Source organism: Sylvia atricapilla, chromosome 14 (assembly GCF_009819655.1).
Source record: "Sylvia atricapilla isolate bSylAtr1 chromosome 14, bSylAtr1.pri, whole genome shotgun sequence".
In the NCBI taxonomy this organism is placed as follows: domain Eukaryota; kingdom Metazoa; phylum Chordata; class Aves; order Passeriformes; family Sylviidae; genus Sylvia; species Sylvia atricapilla.
In genome coordinates, this window is record NC_089153.1 from 13,880,198 (window position 1) to 13,893,510 (window position 13,313).

The 13,313-nt window shown below is 42.0% G+C and overlaps 1 protein-coding gene across 4 annotated transcripts in view; it reads left to right on the forward strand.

The window, feature by feature from the left end:
• Positions 1-13,313, forward strand: part of SGCD (sarcoglycan delta) — a 304,496-nt gene that overhangs the window by 225,441 nt on the left and 65,742 nt on the right. For all 4 annotated transcript variants that reach the window (XM_066329229.1, XM_066329233.1, XM_066329230.1 and 1 more), the window contains one exon: positions 3,885-3,986. In XM_066329229.1, the coding sequence (XP_066185326.1) occupies positions 3,885-3,986 (102 nt within the window). The remainder of the gene's footprint in view (positions 1-3,884; positions 3,987-13,313) is intronic.

Here is a 13,313-nt window from a genome sequence, read left to right on the forward strand (position 1 = left end):
GGACAAAAGATCTTGGCACCAAGGGACAGTGAATGTGTCACCATCCCCTTGGCTCTTGAGTAGGTTAAGCTGCAGTGTGAGCCCAGGCTGGTTTAATAAAGCTGCCCATGAATGAGACAGCACTGGGAATTCCCCATCCCTGTGTGGAATCAATCCAGATCAGTGCAGCCAGTACCAATCCCAGGTATTTATTGTAGAATTGTAGAAAATTTGGGTTGGGGGTGACCTTAAAGATCATTGTGTTCCACCCCTTGCCATGGCAGGGACACCTTCCACCACCCCAGGTTGCTCCAAGCCCTGTCCAGCCTGGCCTTGGGCACTGCCAGGGATCCAGGGCAGCCACAGCTTCTCTGGGCACCCTGTGCCAGGGCCTCACCACTCCCTCAGGGAAGAATTTCTTCCTAATACTGAATCTAAGCCTGCTCTCAGTTTTAAGCCTTTACCACAGCAGTTACATGTCTCTGGTTGGGGTGGCTGTTTTTTCTTTCCTGTTCTGTTGGCTGGATCTTGTTATTGCCTTGCAATTAAAAAAAGAAAAAACAAAAGGAAATTAAAGTAACCCAAATTGTTAAAAAGCAAAACAAACATAAGCTGGGCTTTAGACACGTGTGTGGCCACATTGCCAACCAAAAGGCAGAGAGGAGCTTTGGTGATCAGACACCATCAGTGCTGAGCTCTTACCTCAACAGTAATACCATCATTCATAATTGGCTGTAAAAATGAGATGCTTTTCAAGCTACTAAAATCCAAAATTCCTTTCCCATTTGGCATCACCAAATTTGTGTTATTCAGGATTGCTATCCCCTTTCAACCCAGAGCAGTCAGAAATAGCACATAAATTTTTATGCCTGTCCAGTACAAGGTACTGCATAAAATAGAGAGAGGGCATAAATGATGTAATTGATGTTCTCCCAAAAAGCACAAAAATTCAAAGCAAGTGGTGATGGAAGGTTCCCAACTCTGTGCCTCCTGTTTGGAGCTTGCCTTCTGGGAGCTCCCACAAACCTGACTTGTGCCTGCACTATAAAGTCATTCACTCTGCTGAGGAGTCTGTTGGTAAAAAGGAGAGAAACAATGATTTTCAGATGGCAGAGTATGAAATAATCAATACTTCTCCTTATTCACAAGCAGAAGAGTGGCAGATAAGGATATATACCAATCACAGCCACAACGTTTAATAAAACATCTTGGTCTTTGTCACTCTAGGCAGTTTTCTGCTACATTTTATAGGTCACAGTCCATGAAATTTCATAGGAACTTTCATATCTATTCTCTGTAGCAGAAAATGACATTTATTTGTTATTAAAGCATATAATTTAAGGAAGATGAAGATACTTTATCCAAAACAACATGTGAAGTAGTCTTTCCAACAATGATTTCTCCCTAATGTATCTGTATTTTGGGACCTCTATATAATCTTGTGAGCTTCTTATTCTTTTTTCTAATGGGAAATAACAGAGGAATATTATTTTATAGTGATTGTATGATAAAAGGCCAAGATTCTTGTTAACTCAGGGTACAACCTTTGCTTGTTTTTTTTACCTGCTGACCCAGACTGTCTGCACAAAAGGCTGTCAGCTTTAATCATGAGAAACATTACAGTGCTAAGCATTGATCCACTCCCAAACATCAGGAGCTCAGGAGGGGATGTGTGGTGGGCACAGCTTTTACTGCTTCTGGCAGATGCAGGATGAGGGAAAGGTGAGTGGAGGGGTGGAGGTTAAGATTGAGGTTTGGTTGCTTTTTTCTCAGAGATTGAGAAAAAACCATGGGGAAATGCCTTTTCCCCTCCAGTACAGTGGGTTTGTAAGAGGATACACCAACTCTGATTAATCAAACGTGTCCTTGATGTTTTGGTTGTAATACATTGTCCCATGGGCCTGATACCTCTTTTGGAACGTGTAGGACCTGCTTGCTGTCAGCTAAACTTCCTTTATATACGTTTTTAATGTGAAAAAATCCTTTGGACCACATTTGGGAGACAGAGGGTGAAGGAGAGACAAGAGAAGAGCAGAGTGGGATTCTGGATCTGTGTCATTACTCACAACCGAAGAGGGTTGTGAGTCACTGAAATTGCTGGTTTGCCACGGCTTCAGTGGTGGCTTGACAAGTCCCTTTTTATCCCTAGGGCCATGTTACTGGAAAAGTTTTGCCCCACTTCAGCTGAGGAGCATGCCCTGGAGGGGTCAGCATTGCATGTCCACAGAGATGCTCTTCCTGCAGCTGGCTGGGGCACACAGCAGCTTGTCTGACCTGCAATTTATCCTAATAAAACCAGAGGAAGACATTGCTGTGTGAAAGCCCTCAGGGCTTGTAACCTTACTGAGATAATCTATTTTGGGGAAAAAAACCCAACACTGTAGAGATTTTTTTAGCAGCCCAAAACGTGTGAGGGTGTGCAGATAGCTGTAATAATTCCTGCTCGCTCAAGTCGCTAAGCACACTGCTATCAAAATTTAATCTGGGTTTTTTGGTGCCCAAAATCATATTTCACTCATTTTCCTCCGTACTTTTGCTTGAGATAAATGAACACCTTCTGTGCCACCACCAACCCAGAATTCACAGGCCAATATTTTACATCTAGGGCCAACAAATGTGGGGAGTGGCGTTTTATGACCCATCTCCGTAGCATTTCCAGCATCTGTCTCTCAAATTTGCTTAAAGCCTTCAGTTCAAAATGAGATGACAGCGGTCACTTCATCAACCAGTCTCACCTTTGTTTGTAAGACACCAGGATCTGGCAAGAGCAGTCTTTACTTGGCAGGGAATTACCTGGGAATGGCACTTGCTGGAACAGGAGAACCTCTGGCAGGTGACCAATGTTGCTGCTGAGCCGTGCGACGTCTCTGATTTCCATCCCTCCAAATTCAGGCCTTTTGGCAGCAGTGCATGGAAATCTGTCTGGATTAGATCTCCACTCTCTTGGAGAGACACTGATTCCTTGTCTGGGACTGGAGGTGCTCTCACAGTGAGAGGAAGGAGGTGGGAAGTAGAGAATGATTTAATTTTTGCATTTGGATTAGAAAGCATGCTAGATGTATGTCCAAATACACATGGTTTTCCTGGATTTTCCTGGTATCCTTTTGATCTTTTTTATGCCTTCTACCCAAGTGCATTCCCCTTTCTCACAAGATCCCCAAAACAGCTGTGAGTTAGGCATGGAGGTGCCAGTGTTACTCTCCAATCCTGGTGATTTCAGGTTTTTTGCTAAAAGGCATTCTTCAAGCCATGTTCTTTTCAGAAGAAAAAAAAAAAAAAGTTTACCTCAATCCTTGCAAACTTTGACGATCACCCTGAATCTTGGAAATAATACCTTACATTTGATGTGGTTTTGATTATAGATGTACCTGTGCAATTCCCTACCCACACTGCTTCTTACACACCCTTTCTGAGCAATTATAGCCTAAATGAAGGTAAATCCCTCATCTTAATAAAAATTAGAACTTCCATGTGTCAGAGGTGAAATGTATTTTGGTACAGATCTCTGTGTATCTGTACAGATTTTAATCACACACTCTTTACAGGCATTTGCTATGAATGAGCAGGTATATTATTATATTATAAAGGCAGGCAGTGAATATTACAGTGAATAGTTTCCTGTTAACACAGAGCATCACTGCCTCTCTGTGAGCAGAGAATGACTTAGCTTAAAGGAACATCTTTCATCTGTGTAAATGGTTTACTGGGGGGCATTGCAGATAGTTCTGAATAGGAATATTTTTTTCACAGAAACTGAGCTAGGACGATAACACAAGTAATTGCATTCTCTAGTGCCTCCCAGTGCTGTGCATGTTATCTTCAGTAGGAAAAAAATCAGCTATTGGCAGCCTGGTGAATTTAGTCATTGTAACTAATAGGGTTGTTTCTTTCTGCCTGTCTTTCAGGATGGAATGGGGAACCTGAGGATCACAGAAAAGGGTCTGAAGCTTGAAGGAGATTCAGAATTCTTGAAACCTCTCTACGCCAAAGAAATCCGATCAAGACCAGTAAGTTTTCTGGGAGAGGAATGAGTTTGTTTCTGTAGCCCTAACAGAAAGAACCCATGAAATGGCAGGGTGATGTGGTTAATGGATAAATCGCTTGGGCCAGTGGCCTCTCTGTACAGATGCAGTTTGGGGAATGAGGCTTTGAGGACTCCACCCAGACTCTGCATCCTCTTGGCACTTCCAAGGTTGATACCCATGGCTCTGGTTTGTGTAAGCCACAGTTAAAACTCTTCCAGGACCTCTGAAGTTTCACACTGTCTTTGCTTTCTTTTGAGGTAAATCCCAAACAACCCTCAGCTGGAGCACCTGTTATTTCTGGGACAGAGGGAGGGCTGGCAGTCCTGCAATCCAGCTCACTTTTAGCCTGTTACAGCTTCTCTGGATAGCAGAGATGTGGTGCCTTGGCACAAGGGCCTGATCTGTTGTTCATTAGCACAATGAACCCGCATTATGTGCTCAATCCCATTTCATGTTGGTTTAAATTAATGTGTAGTTAAAGTTCTGTGCTGCTAAGAGTGAGTGCTTGACAAAAGTGAATGTTAACTACTGGAAATGAGAAAGAACCCAAGTGTGATTGAAATAACATTTTCATAGCAGCACTTCGTTGGCTCTTGGTGACTTTTGGTCTTTCTAATGCAATCTTGTATGTCCTGAGCAGCTTTAAAATAACTGAAACAACTGCAGAGTTTCCGGGATCCATGTCAGAAGATATCATCTGTCTTGTTTCCTGATCTAAAGTGTTAATTTGAGTCAGATACCAGCCTTCCCTTCTGATAACAATGGCAGATAGCTAATTAAATAAACTTCACATCCTTTGATCTTACCATTTCAGGGCTCTTGTCGAAATTGGAACTTGGAGCATAATGAACAAAACAGCCAATATGATACCCCATTTAATTATTGAAGGTTGTAACCTTTGTAAGATGGCTAGGAATTGATTTGAGCAAGCATAATCATTCAGGAAGAAAACTTAATAAGAAAACCTTCATATCTATAAAGGCTTTCAGCCCTAAATTAAAACGGAACCTGTAAAACCTTACATGTCATTCACCTTTTAATATAAAATATGTGGGAGCCAGGTGCAGCAGTTGGTTTGATAAATAGACTGACAAATCACTACCTACATTTCTTTTTCTCTAGTTACATTGATGGAAATAATATTTGATTGCTAAGAGAAGTGAGAACTACTTCTTGCTACTGGGGAGTTTACTGTTTTCATATTATCACATTGATCTACATTTTAATACATCAGGGGGTACAAAAGGTGTCCCTTTCCTGAGGCTGTGAGAGTAATTTCCACACCATTGGCAGATTACTGAATGCAAGGAATAAGAAGTGTAAGGTAAGGCCTGTGTGTGTTCCTTGCTTTATCCCTCATGCAGGATTATTTCTGCTGTGAGCTGGAGGAGGATGGAGCTGGCAGCCAGGTCTGATCTGCAGTCTGGGGGCTGGAGCTTCCCTGCTGGCTTCTGGGTCCTGGAACTGTGTTAACCACACAGTTACACAAACCATGCACATTGTTCCTCTGACTTTTGGAATACACTGGAATAGTCTGTGCTGCCTTTTGGGTTGCTTGTGGTAACCCTGGAATTATTTTTGGGCTGGGGGGCAGCAGCAGAGATCTTACTGCATTCAACAACTTCTGCTTTCTTGTGCTGCCTGTGAATTTGGCCTCTTGAAGGCAAATGAAAGGACTGCAGTCAATCAAAGGTTTATAGTTACAGGATATTTAAAAATATTGTTAAATAATCAACACTCAATCTTTTTAAAGAACAGTAGTTGTTGTGACCCAGTGTTGTTCTGGAGGGAAGCGTGGTAGCAGTTCCTGAACCTGATGAATATTGTTAAAATAAAGTGCCAAACTCAGAGCTCAGTAACAGATGAACATCCATACTAATTCTAGAGTGATCTCCTCTGGGTTTTCAGAACTGCATAATGCAGCTTTAAATATGTGAAGAGTAACAGAAACAAATATGACAAATAACATAGTAAAAGAGCATGCCAGAAATAATCTGACATATACAATGTTTCATCTGTTTAATTAAACAACCTTAGAGATGTGTACAGTAATAAATAATGGCTTCATATAAACTCCAAAGACATTTAGATGCTGGTTATTTATAAAAGAATATATATTTTTTTAAAATAAACTCAACAAATTTAACTTCAGTATTGTTCTGTATAGAGGGTGAAGGAGCATTGCTGCTGCCCGGGAAGGGCAAGGAAAAATCACTTTTTGTGTAGGTGGCTGCAGTCCCATGAGCTCTGTGCCCTGGGTTTTCCCACTCCTGTGTCTCTGTGGTGCTGCTCCCCCATGTGCTGCAGAGCTGCACACAGAGCTGGGAAATCCCTGTCAAAATATCTCCAAGGTGGGAATTGTGATTGTTCTTGAAAGCCTGAATTTGTAACTGGTGCCTCTTCTTCTCTGCTGCATCTCTTGATTCCCAGGAAGTTGGTAATTAAAATTACACACAGACTTGATTTCCTAGGAGCTCTGCCTTCTGTTTTAATGATAGTTTTGGATTTCCACTTAAAAGTGGATTTCTTTTTCAAATGGATTTGGCTGGAAGGGAAGATCAAGGGTTAGAGGGGAGGAAAAGCCCCTCAGATGTCATCCCAAGAGCCTGCTGGGTGTGCACCTCAGAGCTTCTGTAGTCTGTGCCTTAAGAGCCCTGCTAGGTCCTGCTCCTTTCATCACCTTAACAGACAGAGGAGCTGCCCTTAGATTTGCTTCTCATTCCAACTGAAATTCCAGATTTTAACAGAAGGATTGGATGGATGTGGTTTGGTCCCAGGCAGAGAAAACACTGACATGAACTGACTTTTTAAACCTGCTTCCAGCCAGTTTCTTTCTGCATCTGACACTGCCAAGATTTGCTTTCTTTTTCCCTCACCTACTCAAGAGTGAGCCCCCAAATCCCTTCTGGTTTTGTACAGACAAGAGAGTCTCTGTTCCTGCTGTTTTCCATCCTAGTCCTGGCTCAGTAGTACTTGCTTTGTAGTATGGATTAAGAACCTATTTTCAAGTATCAGAGCTTGCATTTTACAAGCCTTGTCATTTTACAAGCCTAAAGTTTAGCTGGAGGTTAATGAGCAGGTGGTAGCAGTGTTTGCACCCTTGTAGCCTTCCTTTAAAGAAAGGAGATGGATGTTTTCCCTTTTCCTGGAGTGTTCAGAGCATCCTGGACTCCCAGCTGAACATATTGCACACTGAGCAGTGGTTTTTTTTTTTCCATGCCACTTGCATGGAACATGAGCATCTTGCTGCCTTTAATTAAGAAGATAACTGGACCATGAAGTATTGCCTGTGTAAATAAAAGTGATTTGTACTTAGTCAAGGAGGTGCATTAGGAATTCTCACATTTCTTTCCTTGCAGATAAATTATGAAGATTATTAAAAATTGGAAGGGTCATCTATAAACCCATCTGTAGCTCAGCTGCACTGTCACTCTCAAAATGTAGCTGTCTTTCTAACTGTTGTAATTTATTGTGGACTATCGTGTGAACCATCTGCTTGCTTATAAATCAGACCAACTTTGACTGAAAGTTGTACACAGCAGTAGAAATCGTTAATTTTATGTCCTGGAAAGTAGTGGCAACAGTTTAGGGGACTTCAGTCTTCATTGCCTTAATTGGAATAGAAATTTAAAACTGGAAATTTTCCTGCCTGTGTTGAGATGAGCTGCTAAGAAGCAAGTTGCTTGCAATTTAGAATTAGCCCAGATTTAGCTTTCTTAGTGCAGTCGGGGTGTTTTGAAGCCTGGCACATCCAGGTCTGTAAGTAACTTGAAAGGGGCAAGACACAGAACAAGCTGTGTGCATTTTCCATCCAGATAACAACAGAAATAAAACCCTGTGCTGTGATTACACAGGAAAATCCAGTGAATTACTTCTCTCAGGAGCTGTCTGACAAGCAATGAGATGATAATCTCAGTTTCAGGAAGCAGAGAAAGACATTGCCATGATAGGATTAGGATGGGTTTGCCCTTTCAATGTTCCTTTCAAGTGCATAGATAGGAAAAAAAAAATAAACTCAGTTAGCAAATGTTTACACCTGGGCTTTATTTTCCTTACACTGAACACTTTAAAGACAAGAATATGGATTTTCCTGACAACTTTGACTTTGCTTCAGTAAAAAGCACTCACCTGGGGTCCTGTCCCTTCAGCTCTCTTTCAGATTCTCCAATTGATGGGTCTGGGAACACAATTAAATGTGGGCACCAAACTTTCTACGTGGGGCAGCTCCAAGCTCTGCTCTTGCACAGGTAAAAGGGATGGCCAAACTCTCTGAACAGGTTTTGAGGAGATCTTCAAGTGTCTTTATAAAGAGATCTCTTAGTATATGTAGCTGGTTTCATGTTGAAGGTCTGCTTCTTATAATTTTTAATCAGCTAAAAAAAAAGAGTTTGAAAGAAAAACCTGATAGATCAAAGAAAAAGAGCCTGAGGCTCTTTCCTTTCCTTCCTTCCTTCCTTTCCTTTCCTTTCCTTTCCTTCCTGATTTTCCTTTCTTTAAGGATGTGAGAGGTCCCTGTCCTGCTCAGTGTGGCAGGGAGTGCCTCTCTGAGAGCACTGTGCTTGCTCAGGTTGTTGGAGCAAACCTGCCCTCGTTTGAAGCCATCCAAAATAAGTGGTGACTCCAGTGGAAGGAGGGCTGGGGCTGTCGTTAACAGTTGGCTGGGATTCTGCAAGGGCATCTGTTTGGCCTGAAAAATTCACAGTTGTGAATTAGGGCTGATAACTGCTTGTCCCTTTACTGGTGTTTAGTAAGTTCTTACCAGCATAAAAGCAAGACCAGTGAGTGCATAAAATATGTTTCTCTGTCCTTTGCATTCTCCCCAAACAGTATTTGAATGCTAGGATTTTTAAAGGAAGCTTTTAAGAGTGATAAATAATTATTTTGCCAATGTACTCATCTCACTGTGTTCAGTTCTGAATAGGAGTGCTGTGATTTGAAAGCACAGAAGCACTTCTCTAATGGCCATATTCTTTTGTATTATTTGCTCTGCAGGTCCACCTGCCTCCAAACTAAAAATACTGACTGCAAAACAATAAACCATGTATTTGGATTAAACTGTGACATGTGCCTGCAGTGGGGCATACCTGCCTTGTAGCCATAAATACGTATTTAAAAGCAATATAACATACTAATTTGGATAAAAAGGGAATGCAGATGGCAAGATAATTGCAACTTTGTATGAGGCTCAAACTGTGTAGTAGAAATGTAGCTTTTAGATAGATAGGGTGAAAGAAGGCTGCTGTTTTTTTGAGGGAGAAGACAAAATAATTCCTTTACTTCCTTTGTCAAAGTTCAGAGAGAAATAAAAGGATATTGACTTGGTTCCTGGTGATTTGGTCTAGCAAAGTGCTTAATGGTTTCAGCATGTTCACTGAAACCTTCACAGGGTGGAAATGAGGGAACGCAGTTTGTCTCCCCATGCTGCCATCACTCAGCTGTCCCTGCCTGCTCCCACCACCTCTGCAGCCACTGCTCCTCCCAGCATTTTCCTGTTCCCTTAGGGACTGGTGCTTCAAAGAAGAGAGGAACCTTCTTTGCAGAATATGGAACATCCGAGCCTGTGAGAGCTCCTGCCAGCTCGGGAGATGTTTGTCTCCTGCCATTGGCCCCTGGGGCAGTTCAGCTGCCACTGTAGCTTCAAGTAGAAAAGATCAACTTCTGCAGCACCTCCTCGGACTGCATCTTCATAGCTTGGTGCCCTTTGGCTGATTTTTGGTTCAGAAGATGGAAAAGGAGCAAGGCTGCCGTGGATGGCACAGCCAAGACAAACCAGCTCCTTGCTCCGTGCCTGGCCATCTCCAGTGCTCCCTGCAGGGTTTGTTAATCATTCTTGTGGCACCACTCTGGTACTACTGGGTTGGATTCCAATGTTCTTTGGCTGTAGATGTCTCTCAGCTGGAGCAGTTTGAGTGACTCACAGAGAGATCAGCAGAGAGGAGAGCTGGCAGTCAGCAGGGGCTGCAGTGGAAGAACAAGCTGCAAAAGGCAGCATTCGGGCAGAAACACCCTCACCTGATGTAAAGATATTTTTTGTCATCTCCATCCAAAGCAGATTTGAGTCCGTGGACAGCAGTAGGCTGTGAGTGCCCAGTGGGATTTATAAAACTGATGTGCTGTCTAGTAATAAATTTCATTCTGAAGCAATGAAATCCAGAGAGCCTACTTCAGCCTGAACCTTGGCTGCCCCAGCGCTCTGGGGGCAGTTAGTGGCTCTCTGATATTTCCAGTGTGCTGTAGGAGGTGAAAGTTAAGTAAATTTTACAGCAACTATGAAAATATTTCCTTTTACCTTCACAGTAAAATCGCTCAGAAATCTCTCAGCTTTGAATTTTGTAGGGAATATTTTAGTCTGGCTGAAGGACTATGACAAATAACATTAGAATTAAATCCTGCTATGCCTGTCCCTGGTTGTTTCTGTAAGGAGCTGGTGTTGTGTGCCCCACACTGAGAGCACAACAGGGAACTGAAGTATCCCAGCAGCTTCCAAATCAGAGCATCCCAAAGATGTGCAAGGAAGGAAGCTCTCACGTAAACAAACTTTCAGAAATAACTCCACAAGTTGCATTTCGAAGCAAAATCTCGTGGAGACTGCCCATGGCATTTTAAAAAGGATTTCATTAGATGTTGCTAACTTGTCATAAGATCTCTTAAATGGAAGGTTAATGGCTCATAACATTTGTAAGCTTTTTAATTTCATGCAATATGAGCAGTGTAATCAACACCTATTAAAGCCAATCAGCTGTGCCCAGTGGGCTACCTACCTCAGCTTTTGTCTATACTGGCATTTTGGGGACACCCCTGAACTCACCCTGGGAACCACGTGTTTGTGGTTCCTTACCCTGGCATCAGGGGAGGGTTTGTGTCCAGAAAATGTGATGTGATCATTGCAGAAGTATCTGACCCCCATAAGGTGCATAAACGCTTTATACTCAGCGTTTTTTACCTTCCTGTGGGGGAATTTGGAGTTGATGTGGACAAGTTAACAGCTGTGGAGCCAAACATGAAGGAGACAGAGAATTTCCCAAATGATCTCTCAATGTATTTTGCTTTTTCCCCTTTGTCAAGTTAAAATTTCTCACTTGAGCTGCTTGTGTAAGGGAGAGAAACTGTTCAGATCCTGTGTTTGTTTTGCTGCTCTGATCCGATTCCCACCTCCTCTTCATTTTAAACATTTGCAGCTGGACCCTGTGGCAACAAAAACCTGTGATGGGCATCCCTGCTCAAAGTGAGCTCTGTGGGATCTCAGCTTTTGCATTGGATTTTTTTGCCACAATCCCAGAAATGGCTTTTATTTCAGCTGTGAAAAGGAGGACAGTGGGGCACAGAAAACATGAGCGACTCTGGGGGCTGCATTTCTCTCTCTGAAGTGCAAACAAAGGCTTTGAGTTTAAGGATTTACCATGTCTAGACATTGCTGCTGACAGTCAGGATCCTGACTGCTTTGCAGAGGCTGAAGTACAAAAACAACTTCTTAATACTAAAAATGAAAAGGAAATAAAACGTGATTCAGTATGGGTAAAGGGAGGATAGAGAAAAAATGGAAACACGGAAAGACAAATAGGAAGATCCAATTATAAAGAAAAATGATGTTTTCCTCATGTTTCCCAGAAGCCTGAAGAGAAGAGCTTTGTGTCTTCTTACCACAGGACAGCAAACACTTCTGCAACTCTTCTGCTGATCAAAACTATTTTGGCAGGAAAGTTATGTATTTTCTAAGGCAGGAGTTGACAAGACAAGCTGTGCTGTCATTAGGAAGCGCAGGCACACAGAACTGGTTTTACAGACAGCTCAGTTCGTGTGTTCTTTGATCTGTGACAGGAAAGCAAAGTCAGATTTTCCAGGTTTCATTTACCAGTTGCCATACCTCTTTGATTGTTTTATTCCTAAATAACATGTGTTGTATTTGGAGATGGAAGAACACAGGTAAAAACAAGAACTTTAAATTTGCTCCTTTTCTTTTAGGACAAATTTGTTGAGGGTCTTGGGAGAATGAACTTGCTGCTCTTAAAAGAAAAAGTACCATTTCTTTGGCTTTTATGATCTTCCTGGTTGGAACATGTTTCCTATAAAAGCACATCAGTAAAAAGTTGTTCTTGGGGAGTGGTGAAAGAAAGCGGTTTCCATGGTGCCTGGTTTTTTTCTTGTTGTTTCTTTTTTTCTTGATTTACTCTGGATTTTCAGGATAAAATATCCATTGATTTCCTCCTGATGTGCTGTAATTCTGAGTCCCATGGGATTTTTAGGTCTGCTTCCAACCTGGCCTTAAAATTTTCTGAGGCAGGTTGTATGAAGTACTAACAGGAGCCTGCTCCTCGTTTTCCCTCTGAAACAGAATAATCTATGGAACAAAAAACAAGCTTCAAGTGCTTCAGCTCACAGTATTTCTTCCTTGTTTGTCTATCAAGCACAGCCCTTGTTTACCATCCTTACATAAAACTGAAGAAGTTTCCTCACTTTCAAGCCATAATTTTTTTTTTTTTTTTTCCTGAGCATGAGTAGAGCCAAAGCTTCCTTGGCTTCTGCCTTTGCACCTCTAAGGCTCCCCAGGGAATATCCAGTGCTGCTGTCATCCAACTTCCCCCAGGAATATCCCTCCTAAGGACAGAGGCACATCTTCCCTTGGAGAACTCTTCTTTATGGTCTACAAGGGAAGGATTTTTTTCAAATTTGTTTCAAATTCAGCACTGATTTGTAAATCACTGTTCATTAAAATGTTGAGGAAATGCCAAGATTTTCACTGTATCTCAGTTGGTGCAGGTTACTTTGTTGGATTCTTGATGAGTAATCTAAAACTAGGCACTTAAAATCGTTTTTATGACCTAGGCCTTTTATTTTCTCTTTCTTTCCAGCTGCAGCTTGATATTCTGCTTCTAGTTCCTTCTTCTTGAGCAAAACAATATGTTATTCCAGTGGTTCTCTCTTGATTTAGACAAGGGGCTGATTTGTGATGGGGCATCCAAGGAAGAAAAGTGGTGAACATCTGAGTCCTGATTCTCTGCTGAGAAACCAGAAGCAGCTGCAAAAGCTGTGACACAGGAATGGGTGGTTACTGATTTGGGGAGAAGCTTTGCTCTTAGCTGAATCATCCGTGTTGCTCTTCACAGTGCCTGGGAATTCTTCTTTTTGATGTGCCAGTGCAAACTGAGCCTTCTTGGATGTGATCTGACAGGACTGCAGCCCAAGGCAGCACAGCTGAAGAGTCAGATGTGTTTTTTCCAATGAGAAGCTTTGTAAGATATCAACATTTAAAAACAGAAAAACAAACTAAAGGCAGTGGGTTGGTTGAGGGGAAAAGAGAGGTCACTTTTC